Below are 20484 nucleotides of genomic sequence, written 5' to 3'. Positions count from 1 at the left end.
TGTAAAATGAAGATGATAACAATGACCTCTCATTGTTTAGATTCAGACAAAATGATACATGTAAAATGCCTGACATTTAGAGGGTGCTCTATAAAGATTAGTCTGTTTCCATCCACCAATGAATTGGTTTTTAAGTAGAAAATAGTTTTTCTACTGATCAGATTTTTTTTCTGAACTATAATCTGCTTTAAGGATGTTTAATATAAATGTGCTTTTAATCCAGAAATGTCAGTGACATTTTCTATGAGAACAGTTTTCCTTTTGTAAAAATTTACTCTCTTTGGTCACAACTACTCATCCTTCATCTCCTCTCATTATCCATGAGATAATATACACATCATGAATGTATTATCTCATGGTTTCCCATGGCTCAGTTGTCTTGGTCATCATTTTCTTGGGTCCTCTACTCTGAGTTCACAAGGCTGAAATCAATGTTTCAAAATTATCCTGAATTTTTAATATGTTAAAAATTCAGGATAAAATAAAGTCCTCAAAGTCTAGTAAAGAAAAAAAATTCACTAGGCCTGGATTAATGGACACTTAGGAAACACATACAAGCAAATACACACACTCTCACACACACACACACACACACACATACACATACACACGTGGCTCGAAGATTCCTAAATTAATCATTGATTAGGAGTTTACATAATTTAGAGGTAGTAATCTAAGACCTGTTTCAAATTAGATGAGAGCAGAAAAGCGATGTGGAAGTAGTTACTGTTAAGCTGGAATTCTTCTGATTGCACTATTTATCAGGTAGTATTTCAGATAATTAAATAGAGCTATGAGTAACATGAAAGATTATAGTTATGGTTCATTTTTGCATGGGTCTGTTGAGATTTAGAAATTTATGTGCAGGAAGAGTTGGAAAAATTCCAACCTGAACCATACTGAATTAGGCAACAGCTGGTGAAGAAGGTTCAGTTTATAGGGACTGTCCTGACAGCTAGAGAAAAATGATATGTGGTTCTTACTAAATGTCACATTAAAAATTAGCAGTAAAATAATTACAAGTTAATTTGAAATTTACTGTCTTGATTTCAAAGCTTAAACAGTCTTTCTTGGGGCCATTTTAAGGCCATTGTAAAGTTCTTTAATCTCTACTCAAGAAAATTTATCTTCTACCAGGTGTGCCTTAAAGCTAAAAAAGTAGACATGACTTAAAATCATTTCCATGAGTTTCAAGCACTTCCACATGTTTTTAAAAAATAGTCATTTCAATGTTGCTTGAAATCCAGGAAAGTTCATGGGGAGAGGAAGCTGTGAAAACCTTAATCCTGCAAATCTCATGACACATGGCATGATGCAATGGGGTTTGGAGCCAGGAGGTTTGGGTTCAGGCCTCTAATCTGCTAATTACTGGGAGGTTTAGGGTAGACTTTATGCCCCTCTTCAAACTTTAGTTTCCTTATACAACTAGAGGATCATAACATCTACCTTCCAGACTATTGTAAGCAAATGCAGCACCTAGGCCAATAGGCTCTAGGTCCCCAAACGGTTTAATAAGGTAGCCCAGGACACTGTAGTACACTTACAGAGGTGTCGGGGGATATCTTAAAGTATTAGGAGAAATAAAGCAATACTTGAAATCTATCAGCCACTGTGTGAACTACTAGCTCAAGGTAGACCACAGATTCAGCATTAGATCATTCTACATTCCTTTTGGTGATGTCATATCTTTTCCATGCGGAGTTTTGGTGGTTGCTGAATAAAAAGCAAGTGAGCACTGAAAATTGATGTGGAACAGGAAATGAAGGTGGTGGTATTCAATCTGATTCCAAAGTCTGAGAGCTACACAGAGTCCAAAAAGTCCACACATGTTATTAGTAACTGTGGTTAAGACTAAAATAAAAACATTTTTCTATTTCAACCTATGTGTTTTCTTGTTTCCAAATAGCTACTAAGTTGTTTGAATATAAAAACATTTTAAATTTCTTGGACCTAACCACTCAGTGTGTAGTACTGTTTGTTATGTATTTGAGCCTAGAAGTTCTGTACGATTTCCACAGAAGGTACTCAATATAAGTTAGCTTCCTCTCATACAATTTTGAAACTAAGAATACTCAACAATGCAGTATTTGTGGTATTTGCTATGTTCATAAAAATTTAGCCTTATATCATAAATGGGAAAGCAATTCCAATATGCACACATTTCCACAGTCAGGATATTTCTGACTGGGTAGAGATATAGAGAAACCCATGTCTTTCAGTAGTTAAAAGATGAGACTAGAAGGAGAATGACAAAAAGAAGTAGATATGCCTTGAAAGGAAAACATATTAAAAATCCTCAACATTCAAGATATTAGAAAGATGAGGCTGACTAGGAGGGAATCAGGAAAAGAAGGACAATTGCATTCATTGATTCCTCAATGTTTATTGAATATTTTAGTATGTGTTCCATAAATGCCATCAGGTAACGTAACCTGATATCTTTTGAGCAAGTAGCATCTATTGCCTATTTAAAAGAGTAACTCACTGCATCTTGGCAATGGAGTCACCAAAAAACACAATGTTTAAATCAAGCAGTGGATGAACAAGGCTTTCCTCACATAGAAGACAGAGGAAGATCAACTTCAGTAGGGGGTGGCCCCCATGGATAGCTGTTGGTCCCTTCCAGCAGTGGATGCAGGGCAATTGGCTCACAAACAGCCCTCTCACATTGCAACAAAGAGATCTCATCCTTTCCCTACACGAGACAGATACAATAGTGTGGTGGTCCAGGTGCTATGTGACACACATGCTTAGGCAGAACAAAAGAGCATACATTAAGTCTGAAATAGAAACAATATTCCCACATAAGGTGACAAGGCCATCACAGGCAATTAATACTTTATCTCTTGGTAAGGAAGCATTCCAGGTCCAAGTTCCATTTGTTATGTAGTAAGAGGGAATTGAAAGACAGCACACATGAGATTAACTTCCCCAACAGCACAGTTATTCCTCAATGTCTTTGAGGGATTGAGTCCAGGAACGCCAGCTGCCTAGGCAGATATCAAAATTCATAGATGCTCAAGTTCCTTATCTAAAAAAAAAATGGTGTAGTATTTGCATATAATTAAATCACACACTCTTATATATTTTAAATCATCTCTAGATTACTTATAATAACTAATGCAATGTAAATGCTATGTAAATGGTTATTATACTATATAGTTTAGTGAATAGTGACAAGAAGAAGTCTATATATGTTCAGTATAGACACAATTTTTCCCTGAATATTTTTAATCCATGGTTGGTTGAATCTGCAGATACAGAAGCCACAATGTAGACAGCTGACTATCTGACTCTAAAGGGTTATTAATCTAGTAAAGAGATAGACTTGCAAAGACAATTACAACAATGTGTGTCAATCACCATAAAAAGCAAATCTCTGCAAGATCACAGATCCATAAGAATAAGGTTTGTCCATAAGAATCAGTGATATCTTCATCAAAAAAGGAAACATTAAGCTGGATTTTGAAAGACAGTGCAAAACCCTAAAGATCTGGAAGTTTACCTTATTAGCAAGCTAACTTGTTAGCCTACAATAGTTACAGGAATGCTTCATTGAACAGAAAGATATTACTCACAACCATAGTTATAACAGCAGTATCAAAACTTTCTCGAACTTGTTGCCTAAGTCTGAATTCCCAAGAGTAATGTAACAAGGCTCAGATAACGCTTGGTACAGAGTGACTTTCATTGCAGATTTAAAAACAAAACAAAACAATCCTGAGCTTAAGGAATCAAACTATTTTATAATGTTTTTCACTCTAGAGAGAGACACTACCTCCATTTTTCAAGGCTGTTCACCATAGTAGCATCCTGGAAAAGATAATTCAGATCAAGGGTAGTGAGTCACAGACATACAGAAAGGTAAGAGATCCATAGAGAACTTTCTCTGAACAAGAAGGAGTCAGACCATACACAAGCTTAAGCAGGAGTCAAACCATTTACATGCTTAAGTAAAAAAAGGGAGTATAAATGAATTCTGAACAGGAAAGATTCTTGTACAAGGTGACAAGACCAGTATGGGCTGTGAAGACCCCTTATCTCTTGTTAAGAAAGTGTTCTACACGCAAGGTCCATTCTTGTGTTGCCAAAGGAAGTTTAAAACTTTCCATCAGTATTGTAGAACATGATCTGTTAGCAGAATATGTATTATATCTAAACAGCTAAAGTAAAGAGTATCTTTCAACAAATTAAGCAGTGGAAGGTATAGGCAATGAGGAAAGGTCCTGGGAAAGAGAAAATAAACCCGAAGAATTAAATTGGAATTAGATCATTAAGTACAGAAAAAAAATCCTTTTTTAAAAATCCATTGTCAGTCTTATAGTAGGTATTCATTGGAATTTTGAAATGAAGGAAGGATGTGTTTTGTCTTGTGAACACAAAAAGACACCATGATATTAATTGAAGAGGAATTTAGTGATTTTTCTAGGAGCAGTGTGACAGAAACATTACTATAGAAAGAGAACACTAGATATTTTGCCTATAATGAGTAAACTTGTAATTAAACAGGGGAGGTGAAGGTCTAGCTTGAAGGAGAAGCACTGAGTATTAAGAGAAGCTGTTGAAGGACCAACAAAAGAACCTGGTGGTCAATTGGATGTAGATGTGAGAGTTCAAGGATACATATTAATTAGCTAGCAATGTGGAAAGGAGAGTTGTTGAATAAATGTTGCTGTCACTAATTGGGACAGAATGCAAGAAAATATGCAAATGTAGTATACTGAGGTTGATGATGTGGTAGTGTCATTTATATTTAAAAAATATATAAATAACAATGTCCAGAAGGCTTTCTGAATCTCCAGAGAGGAGGTGAACTGTTAGGGAATAACAGGCATTGAGATAATAGCTAAAGACTAAAGAGTGAAAAGAAAGCACACACGGAGAAACTCTAGGACCAAAAGAAAAGAGATTTGCTTATACATTGATTTATCAACATATTTACTACATAGTACCAAAATTACTGTGTGGGAAGGAGGGAAAAAAAAGGTTGATGAGAATGTTTGGGGAAAATATTTGAAGAGATGAAAAGGGAACTAAGAGAATGATATGTTGAAACCAAAGCAAGATAGTTTTGAGAAATTATCATTTCCAAGGAGTCATCAAATTGGATGGCAGCTGAAAAGTGCCCATTGTGTTTTCCCTTTGGGTAATCACAAATTTCAAGAAAACAGTAGAGGACAGGAGCCAGATTGCAGAACAAAAGACAACTCTTTAATTCAGGAGAGAAAGGAGAGACAACTTTAATCAATTTGGCATCAGTTTACTGGGTAGCACATGAGAAATGCTGTGAAGGACCTTTCCAAATATACACTTTAGGAAGAACTTTCCAAATGAGTCCATAAGTCATTGTCCAAAATCCACTTTATTGTACACAGCTACTTTGAGTCATAAAGGTTTCTTCCTTTTCAAAGTTCTCTCTAATTCAGTTACTCCTAAAAATAGTAAGACTTTAAACTCTCCTTCTAAAATTGTGATAGTTTTTTGTCCTTGTGACAAAATACCGGAAAGGGGGGACTTAAAAGAGAAAACATTTATTTTGGCTCCAAGTTTCAGAGGTTTCAGTCCATGGTTGGCTGGCCCCATTTCTCGGCCTATGATGAGGCTGTATATCATGGTGGAAGGACATCACAGAGGAAGGACATCATGACAGAAAAAAGCTTCTCACCTGGTGGTAGCTGGGAAGGGAAGGGAGAGAAAGGAAGAGATATGAACAAGATATATTTCCTAAGGGAATACCACCAAGAATCCACTGCCTTCAATTAGTTCCCACCTCCCAATAATACCATCAGATTATGAATCTGACAATGGATTAGTCCATTTACGAGATCAGAGCCCTCATAATCCAAAGCCCCACCTCTGAACATTGCTACCTTAGGGACAAGCCTAATGCACTTGACACTTTGGGGATATTCCAGATCCAAACCATAACAAAAGTGTTAGCTGACGAAGATTTAACAGAGAAAATGTTCTTGCCTAATGAGACACCATAGTGGGGTTGGTGTTCTGCAAGTAGAATATTAGAGAGGATCTATTAAATGGAGACCTGAATGGCCTCAAGATAACCCTCCTATTTGACAATATGGTTGGTTAAAGTCTTGCTAGTTTTTTTGTTGGCTGGCTCTGCCAACAAATAAAAAAATAAGCACTGGATATTGAACCCAATGGCACTCTGCCATTGAAATAAACCTCCAATCCCCCAACCATACCCTTTCTTTAAAAACAGGGTTTTCTAAATTCCCCAAACTGCCCTCAAACTTGGTCCCCTAAATCCCTGGGATTATGGACATGGGATACCATACCTGGCTTCATCTAATTTTTCAATGATTTTTTTAAAAGTCTGTCATCTAATTTCATTTAGCTTCACCATGATTTCTTCAAGATTCAGAAGCAGATGAAAAACACTTAAAATTGAAGCTTGTACAAAATGACAAATCTTCCTTGTAAGAAGTTCCAATCATTAACCAATTATAATATCTCTCTGTAAAATATTTAGAGGAGATAATTTCTTTCCTTCAAAAGCACATACATATCTATTTATGCCCCTAATTTTTTCTTTTTTCCTTCTTTTCTTTTTCTTCTTCTTTGTAATTATAAATATTTAATGCTATAAGCCCAAAATAGCTAAAAATAATCTATTTAAAATTATTTGTAATAGTTAAGGGCAAGGATTATACTTCTTCATTTCTAGTGAATGTATTTTTTGAACAGATGGATAGATAGGTGCATGCATGTACGCATTATTATCTATTCTATCATATTATGAATAAATTAGGGAATCTGATGAATCTAGATTATAAGATGAATTCTCAATTCAAATTTCACAAGTCCTTCCAATTTCAAATTTTAACTCTAATATCTAGAACAAAGAAGTAATGGTGCATTGATTGCTTATAAGGCACTTTATACCATAAGAAAGAATCAAACTAAAAGCCTGGGAAGAGCAGTCATACAGTGTGGAGATATTTCATACAATATTCCTACAGTTCCTTGGATATCAGCTATTCTGGGAAAGAAATTTGAATTGCTGCCATATTCAAAATTTAAGATTTTCAATTATCCTTTGATCCAAGAATACTAGTTCTAGGAAGTTATCCTATGAAATAGTCATGGGTGTGGCCAAAGATATATTTGCAAAAACAGTAAGGTAGTAGCTACTGGAATATCAAAACTCAAATGTCCACACATATAGGATAATTCAATAAACTATAATATGTCATAGTTTATGTAATACATATAATATGTACTAGGGAATAGTACATAGCCATTAAAATTAATATAGAAAAACATTATATGATTTGAAATTTTTACAATAATTGTGAAGCTAAAAAAATCAAAGTATTTAAAAGGAGTATATGATATAATGGAGTTTCTTAAAGTTATGTAGCCATAGATATAGGTAGATATAAATATGAGTAGAATAAAACTTGGGAGGATGATTCTAGTTAAAGTTCATTCATTTTGCCTATTGAAGTAATCTACTCCTGGTCTTCATCTATTCTTGACTTCCAAAAATTCTTCTTCCAGACCATTTCAAAATATAAATCCTATCATGCCATTCCCAGTTAAAATACTTAAAAGAGCTTTTTCCACTTTTAGAATAAAAAAAATCTCCTCACAACTTAAAATGATCATTCTCTGCCTACTTTGTGCTTTGTTCCCACCTCCACCACCCCCCTGTCTTCTTTTGTAACTCTCCTTCAGGTTTTTTTTTAACCATACAATTTATTTTTATTTTTTTTAGTCATACATGACAGCAGAATGTATTTTGACATATAATACATACATGGAATGTACGTACATCAATCATAATGTCTATTCTATTCTGCTGCCCTTCCTATCCCCCCTACTCCTCCCCTCCTCTCCCACCCTTTCTCTCTATCCAATCTAATGTGACACACTTTTTTTTTCTTTTTTTCATCACAACATCATATATGTATTCTGTATAACAATGAGGTTCTCCTTCCATCTTCCGTGCAACTCCCCTTCTCCCTCTTTTTCCCTCCCACCTCTCTTCCCTATTTAGTGGTAGTCTTCTTCTCATGCTCTTCCACCCTATCCCATTCCTTCAGGTTTCTTTTTGACTCTATCATCTGCATTCCTGACTACTGCACCCCTAAACTCAGTTCAAGTAGACACAGTGAGGTATTCTTATCCACCTGGAATTAAAGACTAGTTTGATTCTAACTCTGTATATTACAGAAGGCTCCAAAAATCCATAACTAAAAATGAGTTTATATTTCCTACCACACAAGAAACATGAAAAAGTTTTCTCAATCATACTTGCATCAAGGTCTTAGAGAACACACGAAAGTGCACAAAAAACAATTGACCCTTCTCTGAAAAGTTTCTTTGGCAGGCTGTATGGATAATGAGGGCAGGGCTGCCACCATTTGTACCTCAATAGATTCCTTTCTGTATCTATCTCTGAATCACAGTCATAAAGGAATGTTGATAGGGGGCTGGGGTTTGGCCCAGTGGTAGAGCTCTTGACTAGCATGTGTGAGGTACTGGGTTCGATTCTCAGTACCACATATAAATAATTGAAATAAAGGTCCATTGACAACTAAAGAATGTTAAAAACAAAAAAAGAATGTTGATAGATTAACAACACCTACATTCACCTCTACCATCCACAACAAGCATGTGTCTTTGAAAAAAATCCTTTATCAGTAATTCAGTTTTCTATGTTGTAAAACAGAAGTTGAACTTAGTTTGTGTTTATTTCAACATTTCATTTTGATAGCTGTATCTTTAAGTCTTGCTGGCCTTAGTGTTTATCTTAACTTGATTTTATTTTTGCACAAGATTGATTTATCCTGGTACTATAAAACCCTGGGAATGAATTTGACCAATAGATGCCAGAAAGAAATAATTGTTACCCATTATGCAACTCGCCTTTATTTACAACTCGAACATCTAGTTTATACTATTCTGCATTCAACTCAACTATTTTTTATTTTCCATGTACAAGAAACATGTGATATTTGTCTATTTCTGGCTTATCTTACTTAACACAATATCCTCTAGTTCCATCCATTTTGCTGCAAATGACAGGATTTCATTCTTTTTATGGCTGAATAATATTCCACCATGCATGTCCCTTCATACATGAGCACATAAATTGATTCCATATCTTAGCAAATGTGAATTGTTTTACAGGTAGACAGAAGGACTAAGTTCTGGTATTCCATAGCACAGCGTAGTTAAGAATAGTCTATTATCTATTTTGGTGAAGACCTAGAAGAGAGATACTTGAAGATTTCAAACAAACAAACAAAAAATAAAGTGACGGAGATGCTAACTTGATCAGTGCATATTGTATGCAGGTGTTGAAACAGCATACTGAAACCTTTTAATGTGTACAATTAATACATGGTCATCAAAATGTATATAAATAAATAAGATTATTAAAAGTAGACAGCACGTAGAATAGACAGGCAGGCAAAGCATTTGACCAAATACATTCAGATTCACAGGTCAAATCTAGGCAGCTCAAATGTTTCATAATTTTCAGCGACTGGGTGAAACTCCAAACTTATACCATGTGTGTGTATTTGTGTGTGTTTGTATGTGCACCACAGACACACACACAGATATAAATTTCTTGCAAAGGAAATTCCCTGAAAGTGTGAACAATCCCCCTTGTTTGCCCAAGGCCTAGACTGATCATAGCTACAGAGAGATAAATTCAACACATTGTGGAATGGGCCAGGAGCGCCTCTGGAGACTGATGGGCTAATAGATCCTAATCCTCCCAATACCCCACATTAACATTCCATTGAAAGAGGAACTCACAAAAGGGAAATAACACATCCTGTAGAGAGAGACCAATGTAGACAATGAACTCTTTCCCTCATAATTTCTCTTACTAGTCTTTCTGATTTTACAGTATGATATGTTCTGAACCTTTTAGTAAAATGAAGGTTTCTCGTTTCAGCCTAACTGCTGTTAATCTGTTCCAAATGTTAATTTTTCAAGTAAGGTCTGGTAACCATCGCTGTATTGAGTTGATAATAGGAATAGAGCTGATCAGCATCTGGTTTGGTTCAGAGTACAACTTGCTGCCTAATATTGCAGAATTTGAGTTGGAAGTCCCCTGCATTTCATGAATGCCACAAAAAAAAAAAAAAAAGAATTTAAACAAACATCACTCTCCAATAGGCATGTGTCATTATTTATTGCTCTATAGGTTTGCTAAATATGCAATATCACATTACTAATTTTGGCAAATTCCAGGGCACATAAACAGGCCAAAACCTTTTAACATAAATTATGCCAGAGCTGCCTAATGATAATTTACAAAATTCAGGGTGTTGGTTTTCCAGATTTTTGACAGAAAACCATTTTAGAAATAAGAAAAAATTGAAATGGGTTTCTTATTGCATGCCTCTTTTACCAGTGTTGCTGTTGCAGATCTAAAAAAAAAAAAATTTAGTCTATCCTACAACATTATAAATAAATTGGAAAATCTTATTTATCTAGAACAACTAGTGATTTTTTAAATGGATACTTGACTCAAAAAAGAATTGTTTACAAGTCTTTTCCAATTCCAAAATCTGTATTGTAAGTATTAAAAAATTCTGGCAATAATCTAGCTTTATACAAAAGAATCATTTTTCTTACTATATTAAATTATTACTGGATATAATATTGTCTACAGAATTTGGGAGTCCAGGCAAAAAATATTTAATGATGAGGACCTTGTCCATAATATCCTCATCATATTGTCAGTGATTTGAATCATACCTGGTACATAGTAGGTATATGTTTCATAAATGAAGCCCAAGAGACCTATATGGGAAGTAACAAGGCTTTGGATAGTAATTCTCTATTTGTTTTGCAAGTTCTGCTCTTTGACCACGGACATGTGTAAAAGGTAATCAGAGTATGTAAAGATTCCATAAACATTGCAGTAGTATGCAATGCTTTTTCAAGTACAACCTCTGTATTGACAGAATACATCAATTTCCTGAAAATTAGTTGCCCATTCATTTAGGGATGTATGCCCAAAATACAAAAGCAAGGCAAAGGCATAATAAGGGAGATTGCTCTCCTTGACTTTTTCTTTTTATGTTGGTTTAAGTATAGAATATCTCAAGGCTCCCCACTTCTCTGGTGCTGCAGGAAGCAAGATTTATATATATATATATATATATATATATATATATATATATATATATATATATATATATATATCTTTTTTTTTCTCAATTAACAAAGGCTTCAATAATTCTTTCTGAAATGTCTGTCCCAGGACTTCTGTTTTTTTTTTTTTTTTAAACCCAGGACCACATGCATGCTAGGCAAGCACTCTACCATTGAGCCACATCTCCAGTTCCTTCATTTTTTTTTCAAATTATATTACTAATTGGGAAATTTTACTTTCCTACAATAGATTTTCCTAATGTGTCTTTGGTTAAATATTCATATGTACCTAAAGGCCAGTTCCTTTGTGTTAAATGACTTGAATTTAAGCATAAATTTGCTAGGCTAGAATAGAAGTCATTGAATCCAGCTCTCTGCATCCATATGTAGGCAGATTCACATTTAAAAAAAAATGTTTAAAAAGATGAAAATTTATCAGTTCTATTTTTAAAGACCTCCCAACTAGATTTGTAAGGGCATCCTCTGAACAACCTTCCAAGAATACTCTTAGATCATGCAGTTCTTTAAACCTCATTTTCCTTCTACACTGTCTGGCCCGTCTGCTAAAAGATCCGTTCTCATCTCTTAGCCAAAATGTCTGTGAACAATGAGCTGCTTTCTTTCTTTCTTTCTTTCTGTTTTAATAGCAAGAGTTCCACAAGAAGAGCAAGGATGAGATCAAAGAGCAAACTTACTTTCCTGCTCCCTACTTCTCTCTTCCTTTTTAGTCATCACACTCCTTTCTTTTCATATTCTGTACTTCATCTCTCAGAAGACTACTGTGCATTTGTTTTATCACCTATTGGACATAATTCTCCAGAGAGAAGTAGTGCCTCTGTGACACATTGTAACTCATGCCAATAAATCCCCACAGTATCAAGAAAAATTCCTTTACACAGTGATGAAGGTGCCTTCAAACAGCCAAGAAAGGAAACACCGCTCCACCACATGTGCACTGTAAAAGAAACTTCATGAACTTTGTTTTTTTCTTGCTATCTGACAGCCCTGCACTCTTGGAAGCTAAGCAGAATGGGGTCTGCTTAATATGTGAAAAGGAGACAGTCAGAGGATATCCAGTACTGTAGAGTTTCCCTCCTCCTACCCCCATTCCCCCATTCCCCTCACTTCACCTGTTCAGAGCAGCTTAAAGGTAGAAAAAGCATTTTGAATTCCAGATGGGCAATGGAGTGATTCAAGAATTTTCTATGAATTACAAACCTTCACTGTGCCCACATTCTTAAGACAGATTTTTAAAGGTCTATTCCAACTCTTAAAAATCTAAAATAAATTTTTATAATAAAAGTCTATTTGTCTGTAATGGTTGGAAATAGGATATGATGACAGGTTACTTTATTCTACTTGAAGAAGTCAAGTTAAATGTAGGCAACATTGGAAGTACTCTGAATTTGCATTCGGCCTTTTTTTCCTGCATTATTTTTCCTTGCTACTCTCAAATCTTGTTGTGTTCTTTCTCTACTCTGCCTATACAAGTTTTATTTTCATCCCCCAAATGTAACTCAAGTCTAATATTCTGACAATGCTAAGATTTCTGGTTGTTGGCACACCATATAAAAATTTGTTGATGTATTATTATTCCTTAATTATTTAAAAAGAGGTTTTTTAAAAAGTATTTCAGGATCATCATTACAAAAATCAGTTTCCAGGGCTGGGGTTGTAGCTCAATGGTAGAGCGCTTGCCTAGCATGTGTGAGGCACTGGGTTCGATTCTTAGCACCACATATAAATAAAATGAAGGTACATTGACAACTAAAAAATATATTCTAAAAAAAGTCAGTTTCTACTGGGCAGCATTTCAGACTAAGGATGGGCCAGTCCTTAAATCACTTTAAAGTGACTTGATATTTGAACTTAGCATTGACCTTATTTTAGATGTTGATGTTAAAAAGAAAAATCCCTCTTAATATCTATTCTTGATTTTTCTCTGCTTTTCTGAAATAAAAGAAGGCCAAATATGTTTGAGTTTGTTTATAGTTTCTATTAAAAATAAGGTAGAATTTACCATATTCCAATTTTTTAAATTTATCATATCTGCTAAAAATTCTTAAGCAACAAAGAAGGCAGCTTTCAATGTTTGCCACGTGATGAGTACTTTAACTAGCAAGTGATGAGTACTTTAAATAGATATAGTACTCTTTTAATCCTCACAAAATTCTAAGAGATGAAATTACTATTGTTCTTATCATTATAACATTTTGTGGATATGGAAGTTCTTAGTAAATTAAGAATCCCGCCTGATAAAGTCAAATGAAAGTGGTGAAAACAGTATTTGCATCTATTTTCGTGACAATCTAAAGCCCTCCAACTTGACCACCAATAATAACAACACTGAGGTTCTATGGAATCTTAATGGCTCTATTAATAAAAGTAGGAATTAACTCCATAATCAATATGAAATAATGAAATTTATCAAAAGGTTCGCTGGCAGTCTAAAGAGATTGAAAGACTAATTGGGAACAGAATGCAATGCCTCAGTAAAGCTCTGAATTAAAAAAAAAAAGAAAAGAATAAAAAGTGAAGGGAGAAGAAAAATGCCACAGGCATTTCAGAGGGAGAACTTCAAAACTTAATGATCATGAAAGAGAGAAAGTCCAAGATTTACACTTTGGTGATTAAAAGGATAGAAAGTCAATTATCCAAGAGGAAGCATAGGTATAAGGGAAAAGCAGATCACTTACTTTGTTTGGGGCAACTGTATGGTGTCAGCAGTACATTTCATGAATATGTTCAATGGGTGTTTGTGACATCATCAAGGTGGCAAAACAGAAAGCGGAAGTGCTTACATACACTCTCTGCAGAACACCAGTTTAACAATGATACTCGGACCAACTACCTTTGTGAGAAATCTAGGATCTAGTTAAGAAACTGTAGTACCCAAAGTAAGCACAAAGCCAAGAAAAGCTACATTGATATGAGTAACGAGACCAATTTTACTTTACCTGCCTCCCTCCATATCTTACTCAAACTAGCACAGTCCAGTACCAAAAGAGGACACCTGAGTCTGCAATATTTCACTTAAGGGAATTATATCAAATTTTAAAATGTATGCCAATATGTGATCAATTAAAAATTTATCTGCACATATTTCTCCAACCATATCTGAAATTTAAACAAAAATGAGCTCTACTAGGAAAGAGATTTAGTTTTACTCCATGTATGATGCTGGTCATATTTCCCCAAAGCCTAAAGTAATAAAACAATATCTTTAACCTGACATCTTTAAATGCCTCTGTGTACTTCAAGGAAATAAATTTGCCAAACAATCCATCAAAATTCTCTGTATATAGGCACAACTAATGTTAAGAGCTGCTTCGCTGGAAGTTGTTAATTTGGGACTCCAACTATGCTGTTAAAGGTTTTTGTTTATTTATTTATTTATTTTTACTGTTGTTTTTTTCCTTATCCTGGTACCCGTGAATCAATAATGTAATTTAATACATTATTTCAAAAACCAACATCAGACAGAAGTTCTAAAAGACTTCTTGGAGAAAATATCCTGAGGAGGGATGAAGGAATGAATAGGAAAATATCAGGATAAGCCAGCCATTGACCATTTAAGAATCAAATCTGCATGTTCTTTGAAATTTTATTGACAACTAAGAGATTTTCTTTTTATCCTTATGTAGTCACTTAACACCTAGGCAAATTAATATCATATTGTCATTTAAGCATCTATAATTCACGGTGTTGATTTAAGCCATGGTGATAAACATGATTAAAAAACTATTCAGAAAAAAAGAACAAAAGATGTAAAGCAATTACTTCAGATGACATTTTAAATGGCTGTGAATGCATTGAATTGAGAAGAATAAAATATTCAGTAATAAAGTCCTATAGTTATATGCTTTGATATAAAGTATTTCTAACACCAATGAGATCAAGAAAGCTGAAATATACAATGATATTTAATATGATTGAAGAAATAAAAACTTGAATACATGGATAACTTACACTTTCCCTGAGGCAGAATATTTAGAGAAGAGAAAGGCATCCCAGACCCTTCAAATAGGGCAAGAAAAATAGTGGTGGGAATTCGCATGAAAGATTTTGAAACAGAATATTCATCACCACCACCCCTCACACACACTCCTGGACCTCTCTATTATGAGAAGTTACTAGAAATCTTTAAGGAAATTCCTGATAAGAACACAAACGGTTGCAACAGCAGCAATAGAAATAGTAGTTAAGTTTGCCCATTTCTTCACTGGGTAGTTTTTCCTGTTCATTCATAAGAAAAAGAAAAAAATGTGTATGTATGTACACACACAATTATATATACTATATTCAATCTTCTATTATTATATATAGTTATATATTTATGTGTAAGCATATAGAATAATATCTATATTAATATATTCTGGTTACTAGAACTATTAATCCCATGTATGTGTGTATGTATTGCAAGGATCTTCCAATGGTTTACCTTTCTACTTTCTTTCTTTTTTTTTTTCTTTAAAGAGAGAGAGACAGAGAGAGAGAGAGAGAGAGAATTTTAATATTTATTTTTTAGTTTTCGGCAGACACAACATCTTTGTTTGTATGTGGTGCTGAGGATCGAACCCGGGCCGCACGCACGCCAGGCGAGCGCGCTACCGCTTGAGCCACATCCCCAGCTCCCCTTTCTACTTTCTTTATGATGATTTTGATGAAGGTAAGTTCTTAATATAACTTTAAATTTATTCAGCTTTCTTGATCTAAGGATTGTATTAAAAAAATCCTGGAGAACTTTTTTTTTTAAATACTATCTTTCCCATTGATTCTAGAATTTCCTTCCAGAACGCTAATTAAAAATACTTTAGACTCTCCCCAACCCTGCATTCTCCACAACTATTAGCTTTTCTATCAGTCTTCTTTCATCTCTCTGGACTGTACTTTTGAATAATTTCTTAATAAATGACTTCACAAGTTTTATCTTCTGCTATGTCCAAGTCTACTGGTTGATCTTACCACTGAGTTTTAAATTTTATTACTTTACTGATTTCTGTTTACTTTAAAAATGCACTTGTTACCTATATATTCAAGGTTTTATTTCTTCAAACATATTAAATGTCATTGTATATTCTGTTTGATAACTCTGATGTTTATATGGTTTTAGGGGTCTACTTTTGGGACCTAGAGTTTTGGTTGATTCTTATGATGTCTCCTTGGGTGGTTTATGATTTTTTTTGATTATAGTGTTTATCTTCCTTACAACTCTCTATATGTAGAATGTGGTTGAGGCCTCATTTGAAGTGAATTCCTTCAAATTATTTTTATTTGTTTTTACCAGGCACCTGAGTGGTCTTACTAGCCAAGAACATTCAAGGTTAAATTCACTTGAGGTTCTTTTCAGACTCTTTGAGGACTAACCTATACTTATTTTCAAGTAAGTTCTTACCCCCTCCACCCACTTACCTCATACTAGTGTTAATACAGCCAAGTTTCCTTGGCATATTTTTCTTCTTCTCAGATTTACACATCTTATCTTTGTATAGGGGTATCCCATTAGGTTCTCTACCAAAGGTGGACCCTACATTTTAATTAGTATCCTCCATGTCCCAAGAAGCTACCAATATAGAAAACTAGCATTCAGGATTTAGCTGAAATCCTCAGAACAAAAATTAGATGTGATACTTATCTTTTATGGCTTCTGGTTTACTTTATTTTTAGACATGAGGGTTCCCCCCCCCCAACTCACCAATACATTTAAAAATAATAGAGATGTTTTATTTTATACAGTTTTTTTAAAATAAGTTCAAAAAGCAGTTGTGGATATCCAATCTTCAGAGTCATATACAGATATACATCTTCTTTTAGTGATCAACTCAACTTTCTTGCTTCCCATGTTGTGATATGCCTCCTGTCTCATCTTTGTTCTAGTGCTATGCATCTTGGATGTAAGATCTATAGTTCTGTACTATAGCATATGGGCTTCTTCCCTATGGCAAAAGGCTAAACTGATTTGATTAACACATGTGGCTAAATCAGGCCTATCAGGCTAGTCTGGCTTTAGGTGGGTCCAGAGATACAGTTTTGAGTTTCTGGAAAAAGACACAGGGTTTTAGTAAACTTTTTCACTGCTGTGACTAAAAGACCTGACAAGAAAAATTTTAGAAGAGAAAAAGTTTATTTGGGGGCTCACAGTTTCAATGGTCTCAGTCCATACACAGCTGACTCCATTCCTCAGGCTCAAGGTGAGGCAGGACATCATGGCAGAAGAGTGTGGTGGAAGGAAGTGGCTCATATGATGATCAGAAAGAAAACAGAGACTGAGCTCGGGTCACCCAATATATACCCCAAAGGTACGCTCCCAAGGCCTATCTCCTTCAGCCACACCCTACCTATCTACAGTCATCACTTAGTTTATCCTCATCAGGGGATTAATTTACTAATTGGGTTAAGACTCTCATAACCCAATCATTTCACCTCTGAATGTTGTTCTTGCATTGTTTCACAATGCGTTTTTGTGGGACACTTAATATCTAAAGCAACACATGGTAGGTCAATTCAAATAAACCAAGGTTGTTATATCTAGAGTGGAAAAAGGACTTTCATGGATCTCTGAGGATATAGTGTTTTTCTTTTTTTAAAAAAAATCTATACTTTATTCTGATGCTCAATGTTGTTGAAAGGCTGATTTTTGGATTAAAAACATTATCATACAATTTCATAAACTAGGATACTGCATACAGTTATCATAAAAGGCTTATTTATTTGAAATCAGAGTTATTGGTTTAATCATGATAACAAATGCTTCTCTGTAAATACTCATCGTCCAAAAGTATATGTGATTTTCTGATGATACTTATTTCACTGAAGGAACCAAGTTCATCAACAGATGGTTGATTCTTGTAATCAAGGCAAGGTTAGAGATTAGGAGAGATAAGTAGGTGGGAGGGGACTAACATCAGAAACAGGAAAGTGAGGATACATTTGCCACCTGAGAAATATGATATGGTCTATGTCACCAAAAGCATTATTTATTTATTTACTTATTGCCATACTGGAGAGATTTAACCCAAGACCTCATACATGTTAGGCAAGTGCTCTACCAATGAGTTATATCTTCATCCCTAAAAGCAGCAAACATTTCAATATGTATATGAAAACTCTATCAACTTGGATTTAGAGAAGTTTTATTTTTCTGTAGAGAAATTTGGATGATTTTCCCAGATATGGAATATTATAATAAATAAAGTATTACACTAAATAAAAATGTCTCTAGATTCAAAAAATCAAAGCAGGACAATAATTTGCATGTCTACCCTGAAATTTCATGTTAGAAAAAATGTTTTGTTCTTAATCCAGCTCTCTAATAGATATGTCTCTTATATATTTTGGCATGAATAAAACAGTCAGATGGAATTATAAAATAATTTTAAAGCTCAATTGATAGAATTGTGCACAAACAGCTCTAATTATCTAAGAAGTGAAAGAATACATTAGATCACACTCTACAAAAATTATTGCTTAGCATTTAAAGTGAAGTTAGAATGTACAAGCTAGTAGAATCATGTAAGTTTTTAAAATGAAGCAGAAATACAACTGAGGGAAGAATTCAACTTCTACTCAAAAGATGAGATTGATGGGGTTGAGTATATTACAATATATCTACTTTCTGAGCATAATTAGATACTGTTATTTTGCTCATTATAAATCCACACAATACACAGACCTGAGCATTAGTGTCACTAAACTTTGTCTTTGGTACAAACTTTAGATTGGGTCATAGCTTTAGTCCTCTTAAATCAATTTTTCTCCATTAGTTAATCATAAGAATCTGTAGAACTAACCAGATACTTCAACAGTGAAGAAAATTGTTTTGGTGTGATCCAAAAAGAAGGGGGGGAGGACTTGGAAAGCTCAGGTCATTTTAGACCAAATCCAGGCTACTGCACATAGGCTGTAACTCTTCTTTGGCAGCTTCCAAAACAGCTATATGCACCATGAAGGTTCAGCAGTTAAGTCTTAAAAATGTGTGGCCTGAGTTGGCATTCACCAGCTGACTATCTTATTTCCTGCAATCCAAATCAGCCACAATGTTAAACATCTTCTCCTTAAATCATACTCAGTGCAAAGCTTCCAGGCAGGCAAATGGCAGCACAGGTCTGTTAGCTTTCAAGATGCAAGAACTAGTGATTTATTCAAATCAAAGAAAAACTTGATTTTCGTTCAATCCCTTCATTTGATGAAAAAGAAGCTGAGTAATCCTAAGAATTCAGAAAATACCATAGCATATCAGAGTTGTACTTAGTGATTTAGTAAGAGAAAAATAATTGGTGACCCTTAATAAGCTAAGGAGGTCATCTTTCACCATGGGTAGAAATTAGATTCCATTTCTTAGGTTCAAAGGATTTGATACTGTTGAATTATCTTCCTACTAGTATCTTTGTTGGAAATTAAAATTATTAAAAATATAGTGTTTTATGGTATAGAATGTTTTGTATAAAACTTATAATTTATGTTACAGAACAGTTTATTTTATTTTTATCACTTGGGTGAGTAAAGTTGTCCATGATTTGAGTTTTTGACTCTTTGTCCTAATCTCAAAAGCTTTCTGCCTAGTTGCTTTTGTAAGAAAAACATGAGCCTTTGGGTCTATGTAAAAGACCCCACATCTACTTAAGATTGGTATTTTCAAGCACATACTACGTTAACTCAGGTCCTAAAAGACATTTATCTGTTCCAGATTCCCTTTGATGTAATTTTTTTTCCTTTATATGGGTCTTCCTAACTTTTAATGCAAAAGAAACAATCCAACATTAAAGTATTAAGACAGACATATCCTTATATACAACAGAAAGAGAACACCAGCTCCTACTCCCACCCTATAAAAATCTGGATCTTATTTTATCATTTGCTCTTAAGAAAATAAAGGTCTAGTAAGTATAAGGTAACATTTTATATGGTAATATACTGACTCCTTTTACTCATTTTCAAAAGTAAGGCTGTGATGGAACATTTGTGTTTCTGATTTCTTCCCTCATTTGGCATGTAACTGGCTTGCTATTTACCAAGTGATATTTTATTTCAGGGTTTTGTTGCAATGCTAATAATCTTATTCATTTCCTTGTTACCAAGATTCAATAATTTACTGTGAGCCAGTGTTTTAAGTGTTGCATAAAAAACTAAAATTAAATGAAATGGTATATTAATCTTGAAATATAGTGTCATCATTAACAGATGTGCCACAAATTGGTATCTTATGTTTTCTTTTATTTGGTGTGAATCTATTTGATAGCATTCTAAATTGAGTCAAATTTGAATGTTCACAAGTAGAATTTCTATGAATTGACTATCTAGGTGAGCGACAGTCCCTAAGTAGAAGACATCAGTTATCTT

General features: G+C 34.3%; 1 protein-coding gene across 1 annotated transcript in view; it reads right to left on the bottom strand.

Moving 5' to 3' along the window:
- Positions 1 to 5343: 5343 nt before the first annotated feature.
- Emc2 (ER membrane protein complex subunit 2) overlaps positions 5344 to 20484 on the bottom strand; it is a 71662-nt gene continuing 56521 nt past the window's right edge. Inside the window, exon 11 of the mRNA XM_058585679.1 lies at positions 5344 to 5675. Coding sequence (XP_058441662.1) covers positions 5610 to 5675 — 66 coding nt within the window. The 3' untranslated portion in view covers positions 5344 to 5609. The remainder of the gene's footprint in view (positions 5676 to 20484) is intronic.

This window comes from Marmota monax, unplaced genomic scaffold (genome assembly GCF_021218885.2).
Source record: "Marmota monax isolate L192 unplaced genomic scaffold, Marmota_monax_Labrador192_F-V1.1 WCK01_AAM20220418_F8-fsc00003, whole genome shotgun sequence".
Lineage (NCBI taxonomy): Eukaryota > Metazoa > Chordata > Mammalia > Rodentia > Sciuridae > Marmota > Marmota monax.
This window is presented reverse-complemented; position numbering and strand designations above follow the sequence as displayed.